The sequence below is a fragment of the Mus caroli genome, chromosome 1 (assembly GCF_900094665.2).
Source record: "Mus caroli chromosome 1, CAROLI_EIJ_v1.1, whole genome shotgun sequence".
In the NCBI taxonomy this organism is placed as follows: domain Eukaryota; kingdom Metazoa; phylum Chordata; class Mammalia; order Rodentia; family Muridae; genus Mus; species Mus caroli.
In genome coordinates, this window is record NC_034570.1 from 120,070,810 (window position 1) to 120,085,324 (window position 14,515).

Genomic DNA, 14,515 nt, shown 5'->3' on the forward strand with positions numbered 1-14,515 from the left:
TTGGGTACTTTCTCTAGCTTCTCCATTGGGAGCCCTGTGATACATCCAATAGCTGACTGTGAGCATCCACTCCTGTGTTTGCTAGGCCCCGGCATAGTCTCACAAGAGACAGCTATATTTGGGTAAGATACAATTCAATGACTTATCTCAAAACAATAAATATTCTAAATATTCTCTATAATCTGTTTAATTATTCACTTTGAAGACATTTATATTTAAATTGGAGGATGTGTGACTCTTTATTTACTTGTTCATTTACTTATTCATTCATTTATTTTTTGCATTAAGTGACTTAAACACCAATTCATCCAATCACCACAAACTGTGTAAACTTCTGTTTTCAAAACCTAGTAGTCTACAAATCAAAGAGGTATGTCATTATATTGTTACATATATGGAGACACAATTCTCTTTAGTGTAATATACTCTGTAAAGGCCACTAGTACACTTCATAGCTATTTCTTTCTTTTAGCAAGGATAACTAAACTTAGTATTTTTAAAAAGCAAATTAAAAAAAAAAAAACAAAAAATAAATATACCCTATCACATACTAAACCCCTATTTTTGGTCTCCCGACTGTATCAATGTACATGGAAAATGGACTGTGTTATATAAGAATAAACACCTCCCTGCTCCATTAGGTTCCTCAATGCATTCGCTGGCTCCTAGAAAAGAAGGACCTGGGAATATAGCTCAAGGCCGTGTCATTTGTCTAGCAAGCTAACATATTCAAAATTCTGTGCTCGATTCGTATCATGGAAGAAGAAAACTTAAAAAAGTAGAAAGCAGTGTGGCTCAGCAGGACACTTCTTGCCCAGCATGCACAAGACCCTGAGTTTAATCTCTAACGCAAGGAAACCAAACCAAACCAAAAACCAAACCAAAAAACCCACCAAGAAACCAAACACAGTTGTTTAGATGATAATCCCAGTTATGTTCCACTTTCTATTTAGCACCTACATGCTAGAGGGTATTTTCCTGCAGATTCTACCCTTTAAAGGGTCTGTGGTGATTATAGACAGCAGTGTACATCTGTAATACCAGTTCTTAGGCTGAGGTACAAGGACTGCCACAATGAACAATAAGGTTGGTGAGAAGAGTTCATTGAAATTTCTATTTTGAAAATACAGTCTTTTTAAAAAGCAGTAAGAAAGAAAAAGTTTCAAAGGTAATCCCCAATTATTTGATTATTTGTAATGCTGACAAGAATTCTTACAAAGGAACCACACTTGCTACTTCTGACTGCACGCCAACTATCTTAGTACTCAAGGCATAAAAAGTCACCACTAAGAAGCTTGAGCATCTATGTATGGAAACTTGCCTAGAGGAAAAAATCTGTTCTCAGAGGAATTGTGCTCATCAGACCAAAAGCCCGAGAAACTTTGAGTCTACTGCTGAATCATGTTCAGCATGCATCTGCTCCTTCTTCAATCACAAAGCATCCTTAGGACATTAGAGGACAACATGGAGTTTGTAAAATCTAAGCAATAGTCAATCGAGTTTTCTGGGATTTGGCCAAACAGTCATTCTAGTTAGAATAATATTTAAAGAGAGTCAAAATCTACTTCTGTCAACTCTTTTAAAATAGAGACTAATTTTAGGGACTGGAAATAACCCAGACAAGGTAAAAATAAAGGGGGGGGGGAACCCCAAAACCAAGACTCTACTTAGAGAATTAGTTTCCCTGAGGTCATGTTATTAGAAAACAACATTGCACCAGGCAGTGGTGGTGGTGGTGGACACATTTTTAATCTCCGCTCTTGGAAGGCACAGAGAGGTAGGCAGATCTATGTGAGTTTCAGGACAGCCTGGTTTACAGAGTGAGTTCCAGGACAGCTAGGGGTACAAAGGATTCTGTCTTAAAAAAACAAGAGGAGGGTTGTTAGGGGGAGGACTGGGAGAAGGAAGAGAAGAAAGAAACCGTCTTTTCATCTTTTAGAGGACACAAGGGGTAGGTTAGTGGGAAGAGTCTGAAGTGTTTAGAGGGACAAATAAACAAAATATATCAAACAGGCCCAAGTTTTCAATGAAACTGTTAATATTCTCACAATAAACTATTTTCAGCTTGTGGCTTAAAAAAACAAAACAAATGAAACAAAAAAACTCAATTACTACCTCAATTGAACCCACTATAGCTTTTGTTTGTTTCCAGTTAATGGTTTATGAAGCTAGTTTATAGATCCTTGTGAAGCTGGACTGAGGAGCAAGAAAGATCTGATGAATATTCCTCAGTTGCAAATCTGAAATGCTCTACAATTTGAAACTTTCTGAACATTAATATGACGCTACAAGCAGAAAAATCTACACTTCTAGGCTATGTTTTATGCAGAAAATTAATGTAAAATAATGCATATAAAATCACCTTCGACTATGTATATATACATACAGATTACAAGTTGAGTTTCTCATCTAGACTTCAGTCCCGTCTCTGGAGTATCTCAATATGTACATGCACATACTCCTAAATCTGAAAAGACTTCAAAATATTTCCAGTTCCAAGCCTATATACAAAAGACACTCATTCTGTCATAGAAAACTGGATAGAAAGCTATTTCTAAAATTAAACCTTTTTCCATTCCAAATGAGCTATTTTTTTTTTAAATCAGGTTGATGTAGAATTTATAATCAAGTACAAGTAATCTTTGTGATAAAAACAAAAACCTGGAATCACTGCAAAACTGTGATTATATTAGCATAATAAGGGGACTTTGGCAGAGCTCAGGTTAAATCCAGTCAAGACTCTAGCACGCAGGCACTGTAGCATATGATAAAGGTACTGCAGACTGAGAATGGGTGGGTTTGCAACACAACAGTGTCAGGCATCCCTACCACACTGATTCAGGCCAACAGTTACCACACATCCAGGACACTCCCTGGACTACCTCAGATCAACGGAAGCTATGTTTAAAATGCTATAGACTATGGCAACCACCCACCTATGGTTCTTATAACACTCCCAATGTTCCCTCTGCTGCTCATATAAATCAGCATTAATTACTTCAACTTGTTTCTGCCTCTACTCATTTCTATTATGGTGGGTTTCACTTATATTAGCATTATTTCCCTTTAAGTCACACCTTAAATGGTGCATCCTTAGCAATATCATCTATGAACACATGAATTTAATTTGCAAGTTAAATCACATTAGCTATTAAAATATAAAGTACGCATCTGTTTAGCACCCAGAAACTACTGTATATTTCCAGTTTGCTGGTGTGCAAACTATATTGCCAAGAAAATCTTTTGTATTAAAAGGGTGTAAAAATTCAAAATATATTTTTTTTATTCTCTACTTAATGACACTCTGAGAAAGGGATGCATTGGGCTGGAGAGATGGGTCAGCAGTTAAGAGCACTGACTATTCTTCCAGGGGTCCTGGGTTCAATTCCCAGCAACCACACAGTAGCTCACAATCATCTGTAATGGGATCTGATGCCCTCTTCTGGTGTGTCTGAAGACAGCTACAGTGTACTCATGTACATAAAACAAATAAATAATTCTTTTAAAAGGGGGGGGGATACACTTTAAAATGTTTTTAGATTTATTTTATGTATATAAGTGTTTTGTATGAATGTATGTGAGTGTACTATGTGTATGCCCCTTTTCCTCAGAGGTCAGAAGAGGCCATTATCAGATCCTCTGAAACTGGAGTTGCAGACACTTGTAAGCTTCCATGACAGTGCTTGGAAACAAGACTTGCTCTTGGCAAGAGGAGCAAGTGCTCTTAACTGCTAAGCCTTCTCCAGCACCCCCGACCCACTCTCTTAAAAATGTATTTATTAATATTTGTTTTAACTAAAAATGTATGTGTATAGGTGTTTTGCCTGCATGTATGCTATGTGGTTTCAGTGCCCAGGGAGGTCTACAGGGCCGTGTTGGATCCCATAGAATTGGAGTTATAGTCAGCTACAAGCTGGGAAACCACATGTGCAAGAACAATGAACACCTTTAACCACTAAGCCATCTCTCCAGCTCTTGTCTAAAATAAAACAAAACAAAACAACATAGCACTTATGTGTGGGGGAAGGCAGTACCTGCCATGATGCATGTGGCAGTCAGAGGATGACATTCAAGAATTGATTGTCTCCCTTTATCACATGGGTTTCTGGGTCATCTCAGGTCATAGTGCTTGGTGGCAGGTACCTACACCGATGAACCATCTTGATAGCCCCAAGAATGTTAAAGTGTTAAAGCCATTTTTATTCTCAGAAAAGTCTGAGTTAATTGACTTTTTCTGTAAGAGCACTCACCCAGCTCCTATTATGGATCACTGTGGCAGTTCATTTCACCCTCCAAGGATGGCAGGCTACTTGGGAGCCTCTGTGGAAGGGTTGCTCTTAAATCAGAATCTCTCTTTGATTTCTCCTTATTCTTAGGTACAGATAAAAGTCGCCAAAATAGTAAATACTTATACTTCCTCTTGGGGATTCATTCTGTAAGTAACAGTGTTCCCTAAACAGAAATATATTACTTTAGTTAGTGTAACACTACAATCTATTTATTTCAAAAGCCCTTTACTGTTTTATGTGTAAAGTGCTTTGCCTGCATGTTTATCTAACATCCCACTCATGTTAATACTCTTGGGAGCCCAGAAAGAACACCAGACCCCTGAAACTGAAGTTACAGGACTATTATAGCTGTGGCCTGCCATGTGGGTGCTGGGAACTGAACAGCCCTCTGGAAGAGCAGCCAGAGCTCTTATCCACTGTGTCATCTCTCCAGTCTACAATTTGTTTTTGTTTTTTTTAAATTAATTGACACCTGCCCTCCCCGCCCCCAAAGTTTATGCTCATGTTACCAGTTTCATATAAACACTGGAATATATAGCAGTTACCTACTTCAAAGAACTCTTAGGAGATTAGACTGTTGTATGAGGTCTTTGTGCAGACCTACCTCCCTGGGGTTGTCAGGTTATCATACAAGTTGGAACTATTTTAAAAAAATCTTACCACATTTAGGCTTGGGATATAGCTAAGTCAGCTGAGTACCTACGCAGAATGTTATAAGGACCTAGATTCAATCCCCAGCACAACCGGATGTAAAACTTGAGAAGTAAAAGCAAGAGGATCAGAAATACACAGAAAGTTCAAGATCAGTTTGGAATGCATGAAGCCCTGTCTCAAAAAAAATAAATACAAGGGTCTGGTGAGATGGCTCAGCCAGAAGAGATGCTTGCTGCTAATCCTGATGACCTGAGTTTGATGCCTGGAAACTACACCCTGTAAGGAGAGAACCAACTCCTACAAGCTGTCCTCTGACTTTCACACTGTGTTCCATGGCATATCTCCCTTCCACAAAATATGTAAGATGGCCCATACAAGTGTTGAGGACAAGGGTTTAGCTCACTAGTACATAAAAAGGCAAATGGTTGTGGAGATCTGCTTATGACCACAGCTCTATAGAGCTAGAGATGGGAGAAAGCTGATTAGGGAGACCAGCCTCCAACAGCAAACCCTGCATTCAGTAAGAGACCCTGCCTCAATATGTAAAGGGAAGAGTGGTCCAGAAGAACTCGGGTAACCTCCTCAGGCCCCAACACACAGATGCACAAAAGGGCACAGGCACTCACACACATACATCTTTACATATGTACCTCCATATAGGGGAATACACACATTATGTACATGAAAACCACAAACACATGAAAAAAAGGTGTTTATAAGGATCAGACAAACACTATGACTGAAATAAAGGCACAATACTTCCTGGTGGTATAGGACAACAAAAAAGGTACATACTCTACTTAGTATTTTAGCCAACATGGGCCCAGGACTGCTAGGATCTCCAACTTCTCAAGAAAAGCCATTTGGATGTGAATATGAAAACCTTCCCACACTTCTTTTCCTCTCACAGACCACAATACTTTGCCCCAGATAGCCTCCAACTCATTTTTCTTCTGTTTTTTTGAGCTAGGGTCTCATTACTATAGTAAAGACTAACCTCTAATTGCCTATGTAATCTAAGTACACTTTGATTTTTACTGCCTCAGCCTCTTGAATGTTGGGATTACTGGTACACACAACCAAGCCTGATCAATCCTGGGTTCAAGTGATCTTTCTGTCTCAGCCTCCCAAATACCTGGGGTCAGAGGCCTGTGCCACTGCACTCAGCAAAACTCCCATTATTCAATGGTGACAATGCATTTAAATTAAAACACCCACACCACTAACATAATTCTTCTGGGCCAACTTGTAGCATAAGCCAGTTCAACAATGTTCAACAAACAGTATGAGCAAACCTAGTCCATCTAACCCTTACAGCCAAAATGCCTGAAAAAACCTAAGCTTTCTTTCTAGGCAGTACAGTACCAGGAGGTTACTTTTCAACATTAATTAAAATGGAAAAAAAAAAAAAGACAAAAAGCAAACAGAAGAAATACTAAGTGTACTACAAGGGGACAGACACTCACAACTTCAGAAGAATCAAAGTCAGAAAGAGCTTGGGGGAGCAAAGTACCTGAGCATGAGATAGATACTTAAGGAGGAAGATGTGGTCAGACATTAGGAAAGAAAGATGACAAACCAATGATGAAACCACTGAACTCTTTCACTTGCAACCAAACCAAAAGGAAATAGAAGCCCCACGAGACGGCAATGTAAACCGCAAGGGACAGTGACTCGCTTCTTCATAACACCTGTCCCTACCTGGCTGCACTAAATTGTAAGCATTTCTTCCACATCTTGTATGGCTTTAACGGTTACATTTCCACGTGCTGACGAAACAGTATAAAGCAGACATCACCCGGAAGCCACCCAAACATTGGTTTTTATAATCATCCGCTGTTTTCAAAGCAAGTCAGCACCCTGGGAACTAGTACTCACCTGCTCCTGTTGCTGGCGGCTCTTTCTGTGGGAAGGGTCAGTCAGAGGTACACTGTATCATGATACTTACACATAGGCAAGTGGCAATTAGCTTTCTGGTAGCTCCACCCATTTCAATGTTAGCATAATTGTTATCAACAAACAAATGAGGCCTACCCTAAGGTCAATGACTCTGTTGTCTAATCTTGTGTCCTGGTTAACGGTAGCTCTTCCGTCCTTTAAAAGAGAGAGAGAGAGGGAGTGAGTGGGAGGGGATAAAAAAACAGATTTTACCAGTATTTTCAAGTACACAAACACACACTACACCCCATTCTAAGAAGCAATGTTTCCTTTTAGTGAGAGATGTGTATGCTAATATTGTACAAGGAAATCAAGAAGCCAAGATAATGAACAAAATAAAAAGGAAGCCAGGGAGAAGTTGGTGAAGGCAGAAATGATGCTGGGGATGGTATGGGATGCCTCTAATGCTAGCACTTGGGAAGCAGAGGCAGGTGGATCTCTGTGAGTCTGAGGCTAGCCAGAACTTAGTGAGACTCCGTCTTGAATACACCCTCCCACACTCCACACACCAACAAAAGAGAAAAGGGAGTGAAGGAGAGGGAGACTTAGACTAATATCAGTGGGTAAAGCATATATAAAGGATGAATACTTGACTTTGAATCCCAATTTTCCCTGGTGGTAATACATGAGCTAGCTAAACTAGCTTAATCAGCGAGCCTAGGTTCAAAGTGAGCTACCCTGTCTCAATATCGAAGGTAAAGAGTGGTTAAGGAAGACAGACAGCCACTATCAATCTCTGGCATCCAATATGCACACAGGTACCCACATACATGGGAACATGCATATACACACACATATACAAAACCAGAGAGAGATGGTAAAATGAGAGGGAACAGATAAGCACTACTGCATTCTTTCCCTTCTCCAAAGCTGCTCCCTAGTGGGGCACCAGAACCACTACCAAAGACCCTCTCAGACTTTTTGTGTCAACTTGACACAGCTGGAGTTATCACAGATAAAAGAGCTTCAGTTGAGGAAATGCCTCCATGAGATACAGCTGTAAGGCATTTTCTCAATTAGTGATCAAGGGGGAAAGGCCCCTTGTGGGTGGGACCATCTCTGGACTGGTAGTCTTGGTTCTATAAGAGAGTAGGCTGAGCAAGCCAGGGGAGGCAAGCCAGTAAAGAACATCCCTCCATGGCCTCTGCATCAGTTCCTGCTTTCTGACCTGCTTGAGTTCCAGTCCTGACTTCCTTTGGTGATGAACAGCGGTATGGAAATGTAAACCCTTTCCTCCCCAACGGCTTCTTGGTCATGATGTCTGTGCAGGAATAGAAGCCCTGACTAAGACACCCCCTTTTTGGGGGTGAGGCAGTGTTTCTCTGTGTAGCCCCAGCTGTTCTAGAACTTGCTCTGTAGACTAGGTTAGTCTCAAACTCAGAGATACACCTGCCTCTGCCTGGAATTAAGGCATGGTCTGCACCACATGTGGCTCAATCGCTTTCGTTCTTACAATACTTTTTGTTCTCACTCATGAGAACTTTGTAAAAGCTTGGTAACTTTTCAACACTATGAATTCAAGAACTATATGAGAACCTAGATGTATTTAGTCAGATATTTATACACTTTGTCTATATTTAGCATGACGTCACACTTGTAATGGGAAAGTTTTGTTTTGGAAAATATAAAGTATGTTTTGGTCACTTTTACTTTTTATCTAAAATATATTCAAGCGTGCAATACTTTATTGACAAACACATCAATAAAACAAAAACTTCTGGGGTTATCTTTTATATTTTTAAGAATAAAAAAGGACATTTTTTCCTTTTGGATTTTGGGACTCCTGCCTGATAGATAAACCTCTACCACTAACCTGTATCCCTAGCTGCAAAACAAATCAGGACACCAAAAAAATTCTAGAGATATGCTGGTGTAACAGCAATGTAATTGAACCTGGGCCTCTTGAATACTAGATTAATCCTCTCCCACTGAGCTACACAGCCTAGTCCCTGTAAAGTTTAAGAACAAACTCAAATCACTTTCCAGGTCCACTTACTACAATGAATGTTACAGAGTACCCAGAGCAAGCAGATAATGTGACACAAAGTTTACCTCTTCTCCTTCCACTTCAGGTCGAATGGCATCATCCAGCTGCAAGGGCAGGCGAGGTTCAGCCAAGCTAATCACATAAATCTGAAAGTGAGAAATTGCCAAAAATACTAAGAAGTCAACAAAACCTGGTATCTTCTGTTTAAAGACAATCTACATGAAATATTTGCATACATCTTTAATGGAAACTACTTGGTGAAATAAAATAAGGTAATATCCATTTAAAAATAAATTATTTACTTTTATTTTATGTGCATTGGTGTTTCACCTGCATGTATGTCTGAATGAGGGAGTCCGGCTCCCTGGAACGGGAGTTACAAACAGTTGTGAGGTGCCATGTGGGTGCTTGGAATTGAATTAGGAACCTCCCACATCAGTCATTAATCAATTGCCACTAAGTCATTAGTGGATCCAGCCTGGATAATATCCATTTTTAATCTATGTCACAGGGATAATATTGTTGGCTTTATGGATTGTTTGAAGTTAACAAATATTTTACAAACCCTAGGTATACACCAATATAATAAACGAAAGCTGTGATTAAGGAAATCAATTCCAAAGCTCCAATTAAAATGGAATCTGCCACAAGAACCAAAGCATTAACATAGGGGTTGCGATTACTGTTAGCAGTACTCAGCCTTTCCCACTACGACGAGCAGCGAGGTTACACTCACCGTCCTTTCTTTATTCTTAACTGCCTCCTCTCATCAAATATCACATCTCACTTCCTGCTCTTCTGGTCAAGAACTGCCTCAGAGAGGATGTTCTTTTACGCTGTCCAAGCCCCTTAATACACACTAATTTCACATTTTAGTGAGAAAAATAGTGAGTTTATGAGTCAAGAAGGATTTTCTGAGCACCCTTAAAAACATATTACCTTATCACTTACTCCCAGTGAATCACAAAAGGGAATTGCCTTTATTTAGTTAAGTCAAGAAAGGAAGCTATATTCTCTCAATTTGTAGATTACACTTGGCATTAAGAGAAAGTGTCAGAAGGCTTTACTCGAAAGTAGAATTATCCATCATGGTTCCCTATACCCAAGTTTTAGGCTTCCTTTGGTTAACACAATCTTGACCTTCAAATCCCAAGCTGAAGAACCCAAGGGCTATGACTTTCATAACCAGTGGAAATCCACCCTCTCCTTCACTGGGTCTGAGTTCACATAGTACTTGGCACAAAATATATACAAGCAGTAACTGTTGAATACATAAGAGTGAGAGACAGCACAATTTAAATTTGTTGTAAAATACTTTATTATTAATATATAAAATATATTACCATGATGATGAAACTTTTACGTTTCTAAGACTTAAAAATTTATTATTGATACTTCTAATGTAAGATATGTGCTCTGCCATTGAGGTAGATCCTTCCTAATAAAAATATTAAAAATACATGTTTTGTTTTGTTTTGTTTTGAAGTCACAAAGTTTTCCTTAGTAGAGTGCTGAAAGCCTGTCAGTTGGAAGACAGTGGTAATGTATCCTTTTTGTCAATATAAATGGATTTCTTTAGTAGACTCAACCAAGAACATAGTAATGTGTCAGGTCAGGTCAACTAAGCAAAAATACAAGATTTTCTATATCTCAGAGTTCCATGACAATTAACTCCTATTAAATTTAGCTGTCCTGAACTCTCCAAGTGAGCCAACCCGTCATTCTTATGCAAGCTCCAGAGTACTTTACTCCTCCCCTCTGTGGGAGGGGTCTCTCTGTATACATTCCTTCTGATGGAGGGAAGAAACTATCCCTTGTCTTGAAAACTTCTTAAACAGTCATTCATTTATTTATATGAATGTGCGCATATATATGAAAACTTAGGCTCACATCTTGGACTAGGGTGGAGATCAGAGGACTTTTTTTTTTTGGTTTTTCGAGACAGGGTTTCTCTGTGTAGCCCTGGCTGTCCTGGAACTCACTCTGTAGACCAGGCTGCCCTCGAACTCAGAAATCCTCTGCCTCCCAAGTGCTGGGATTAAAGGTGTGCGCCACCACGCTCGGCCAGAGGACCATTTTTTATGAGTTGGTTCTCTCCTTGTAAGTGGGTCCCACAGCACAAACTAACCAATTCAGGGATTAACATAAACCTCAGAAATTTACATCAATTTGTTGTTTGGTTTGGTTTTTCACTATTAGATCAGGATAGCGTCAAACTCACAAATATCTGCCTACCTCTTACCTCCCAGTTGCTTCAATTAAAGGTGTATACCAATATGCCCAACTATAACTTAAGAACATAAAGATCTGACTTAAAACGGTCTAAGAATCCCTCAAATCTATATACAGTTTTATCTGTGTGTCTTTTATTCTTTCTTTTCTTATGGGTCAAATGCAGGTTACCATGCATGCTAAGCTCTATCTCCAGCCCTCACAGTTATAAATGAGTTACCTTCTGGACATGCAACTCAACATCCTGCTGGGTACAGCTTCCAATTTTCTGATTGACTTTTCTCACAACACCTTCTACGTCAATAATACTTTCTTTGTTGATGCTGTCAAGAGAAAAAAAATCCTCAACGTTAATAATCTCATTAGAGGTGCCAGAATTCATTTGGTATTTAAGCAGCAGAATATGTCAAGCCATTCTTTAACACAGGAGACTGTTTCAACAAAGCCAGCCTCTTCGATCTACTTAAAACAAGCCTTTGTGAGACTTGTTTAAAGAGATGACTTTTTAAAAAAGATGCCACAGTTTAGTAACCATTTATAAGATACTTGAGAACATAAAAGGCAATAGGACAGAGTGAACTGTGAAATGTAGTAAAGTCTCTGAATTATTAAAAAACCCTTTCCTTCTTATACTTGAGATTCACTAAGATCAGCATTTCCTATAATAAGAAACACTGGCTTCAATAAATGTAATTACTGTTATGTAATGGAATTAAATAATAGAAGAAGGTCAACCAAAAAGTGTTCCGAGTCCTTTGCAATTACAGTTTCATTGCTTAAGGGTTTTTTTTCCTCTCACCTTTCCCCTGGACTGTGACTGATAACCTGGATATGCACTCACACTTAAGGAATGCTCATGTGATACTTGTGTATTTGGTGAAAAATATAAGATTTAGTGTTCATGGAAAAGTTCCCTTCATTCTGTACCAGAATTGCATCTTCAGTAGCTGTGATGTTTCTAGACACCCTAGAAACCACACACTGCTCTCTTTATACCAGAACACCACAGGAAGGAAGCTACAAGGTAATCTACAAAGGTTTGGAAAGGAAAGCCTAAGCTGTACTGCCTAGGATTCTGTCACCAACTATTAAAAAAGAACAGGTCAGGCAGTGTGGTATATGCCTTTAATACCAGCTTTTCTCTCTTGAGTGTCTGTACCACAGCCATCACTGAATACCTAAAGAAAAATCATAATTTGTAATTAAAAGTAGGTGGTACCTGTAACCCAGAAGGATCAGGTTTACTGATGATCCATTTACCATGAAGAGCATTTCCCAACCCTGGTACTGTAGTGCTGGTCTACCTTCAGATGAAGATGCAGAACTCTAAGCTCCTCCTGCACCATGTCTGCCTAGATGCTGCCATGTTCCTGCCTTGATGATAATGGACTGAACCTCTGAACCTGTAAGCCAGCCCTAATTAAATGTTGTCCTTTTTAAGACTTGCTTTGGTTGTGGTGACTGTTCACAGCAGTAAACCCCTAACTAAGACAGGGAACAAAGACCCCCTGCTTAGGACTGGCTGGAGATTTCCTTAGGTTTCAAACCTGGGACAACTGGAAGAGGTGCCTATTTAACATATCAAAGAGGACCGCAGGTTCTCCCTATCTTCTTCAGTCTCTACAAGGTCATCCTGTCTGGCATACCCCACCTCCTACCCTGAACTGGGGGTGGGGTGGGGGGGGTGTTAGGCTGCTCTTCCCTAAATAATCCAACATTTTGGTTACTTGCCCTCTTTGTACCTTTTCGCCTCTTGGCTGCTGCAACAGCTCCCCTGGCCCCACCCCCCAGCACAACTCAGTCTGGTTCTGTCCATTCTGGACTCTCCCAGATGTCCCTGCCTCTGGATATGCTCTCCCAAGTATCTGTAATAAACTTCCACCACACCTAGGAACAGTTAGTCATGTTCTGTTTTCCTATTTTTTTTCATTCATAAATGAATGAAATTAAATTTTGGATAATCTATTTACTATTTTTAAATATCTAAATTTATGCATTTGCCTACCCCTAATTTGCAGAAATGAGTGAAATCATAAGAAAAAAAAAACCATAATAAGAAATAACAAAGGACTAATTCTAAAACTTTCTAGTAGAACCTGGAAGCGGCTGAAAGTTTCCTGAGTGTGCACAATCATGCACACTTAAGGGTCAACACAGTGACAAAACTACCTGCCAAATAAAAGTCCCACAAGTCATTCTGGTGTGGGCAATTTCTCAGCTGAGCTTCTATCTTCTCAAATGATCCCTGCAGAGGTCTCTGTGACCACCATGGCCAGCAGAATAATAATGTGTGGGAGGCAAGAAGGTAGTTCAGTTCAGTAGCCCATGTTGATTCAAACTCCAAACCTCAGGAATCTGACACCAAGTTGTTTATTTTAGATATATTTTGTTGACTTTTCCTGTGATGATTAACTTAATCTTGTATGCACAACAATAAAGGTTAAGTTGTGACTACATTGAAACTCTTTGTAAAATACATGTGATATCTTCCATAAAGATGGGTTCTACAGATTGACAAGCTCAAGGCGTGGGTCTGGGGGAGTACCTGGTGTGGTCTCAGCCATACTGATAGCACAAAGGGAACCAGGCTATTCACCACGTCCACTCCCAGCCTTCTGGGCTGAAAACAGGTTGTACATCCTTCCCTTTGAAGGAACATCTCTGGCTCCTCTAGTGCTCAGCAGTAAGCACAAAGACCTTGATACCTGCCCTTCCCAACCCCTCCCCCCCACAGATGCTAGCTTGTGCTGACACACAAAACACAAAAACAAAAGCAGTACAACTGACCCCTTGTCAACTTGATACACAAACATTATCACTAAACCATAACCTTTCTTTGTCCCCAGATCTCATGTTAATATTAATATCATAATACAAAACATAAATAACTTTAACTGATCCAGTCTTTAAAATATTCTACTTATGGGGCTGGAGAGATGGCTCAGAGGTTAAGAGCACTGACTGCTCTTTTGAAGATCCTGAGTTCAAATCCCAGCAACCACATGGTGGCTGACAATCACCTGCAATGAGATCTGGTGGCCTCTTCTAGTGTGTCTGAAAACAGCTACAGTGTACTTACATATAATAAATAAATCTTCAAAAAAAAAAAAAAAGAGCACCTGGCTGTTCTTCCAGCAGACACTGAATTAGATTTGAAGTACCCATATGCTAACTCACAAATGCCTGTAGCTCCAGTCTAAGGGGCCCTGACACCTTCCTCTAGCTTCTGCAGGCACCAGGAACACAAGTGGTGCACAAAGATATATGGGGACAGACTATTCATACACATAAATTTAAAAATCTACTTAATTAGGTATTAAATTGAAATTAGTCATAATACAACTGCCAGTGAATCAGAACACAAGGCTGTCAGCGTCAGCCCCTTCTCATGACTGAGATCTTCAGCGACATCAAA

General features: G+C 39.7%; 1 protein-coding gene across 1 annotated transcript in view; it reads right to left on the bottom strand.

Moving 5' to 3' along the window:
• Positions 1–14,515, bottom strand: part of Dars (aspartyl-tRNA synthetase) — a 52,620-nt gene that overhangs the window by 16,132 nt on the left and 21,973 nt on the right. The window contains exons 5-7 of the mRNA XM_029475548.1: positions 11,321–11,423; positions 8,934–9,014; positions 6,978–7,037 (exon numbers count right to left, since the gene is read on the bottom strand). Of these exons, the coding sequence (XP_029331408.1) occupies positions 6,978–7,037; positions 8,934–9,014; positions 11,321–11,423 (244 nt within the window). The remainder of the gene's footprint in view (positions 1–6,977; positions 7,038–8,933; positions 9,015–11,320; positions 11,424–14,515) is intronic.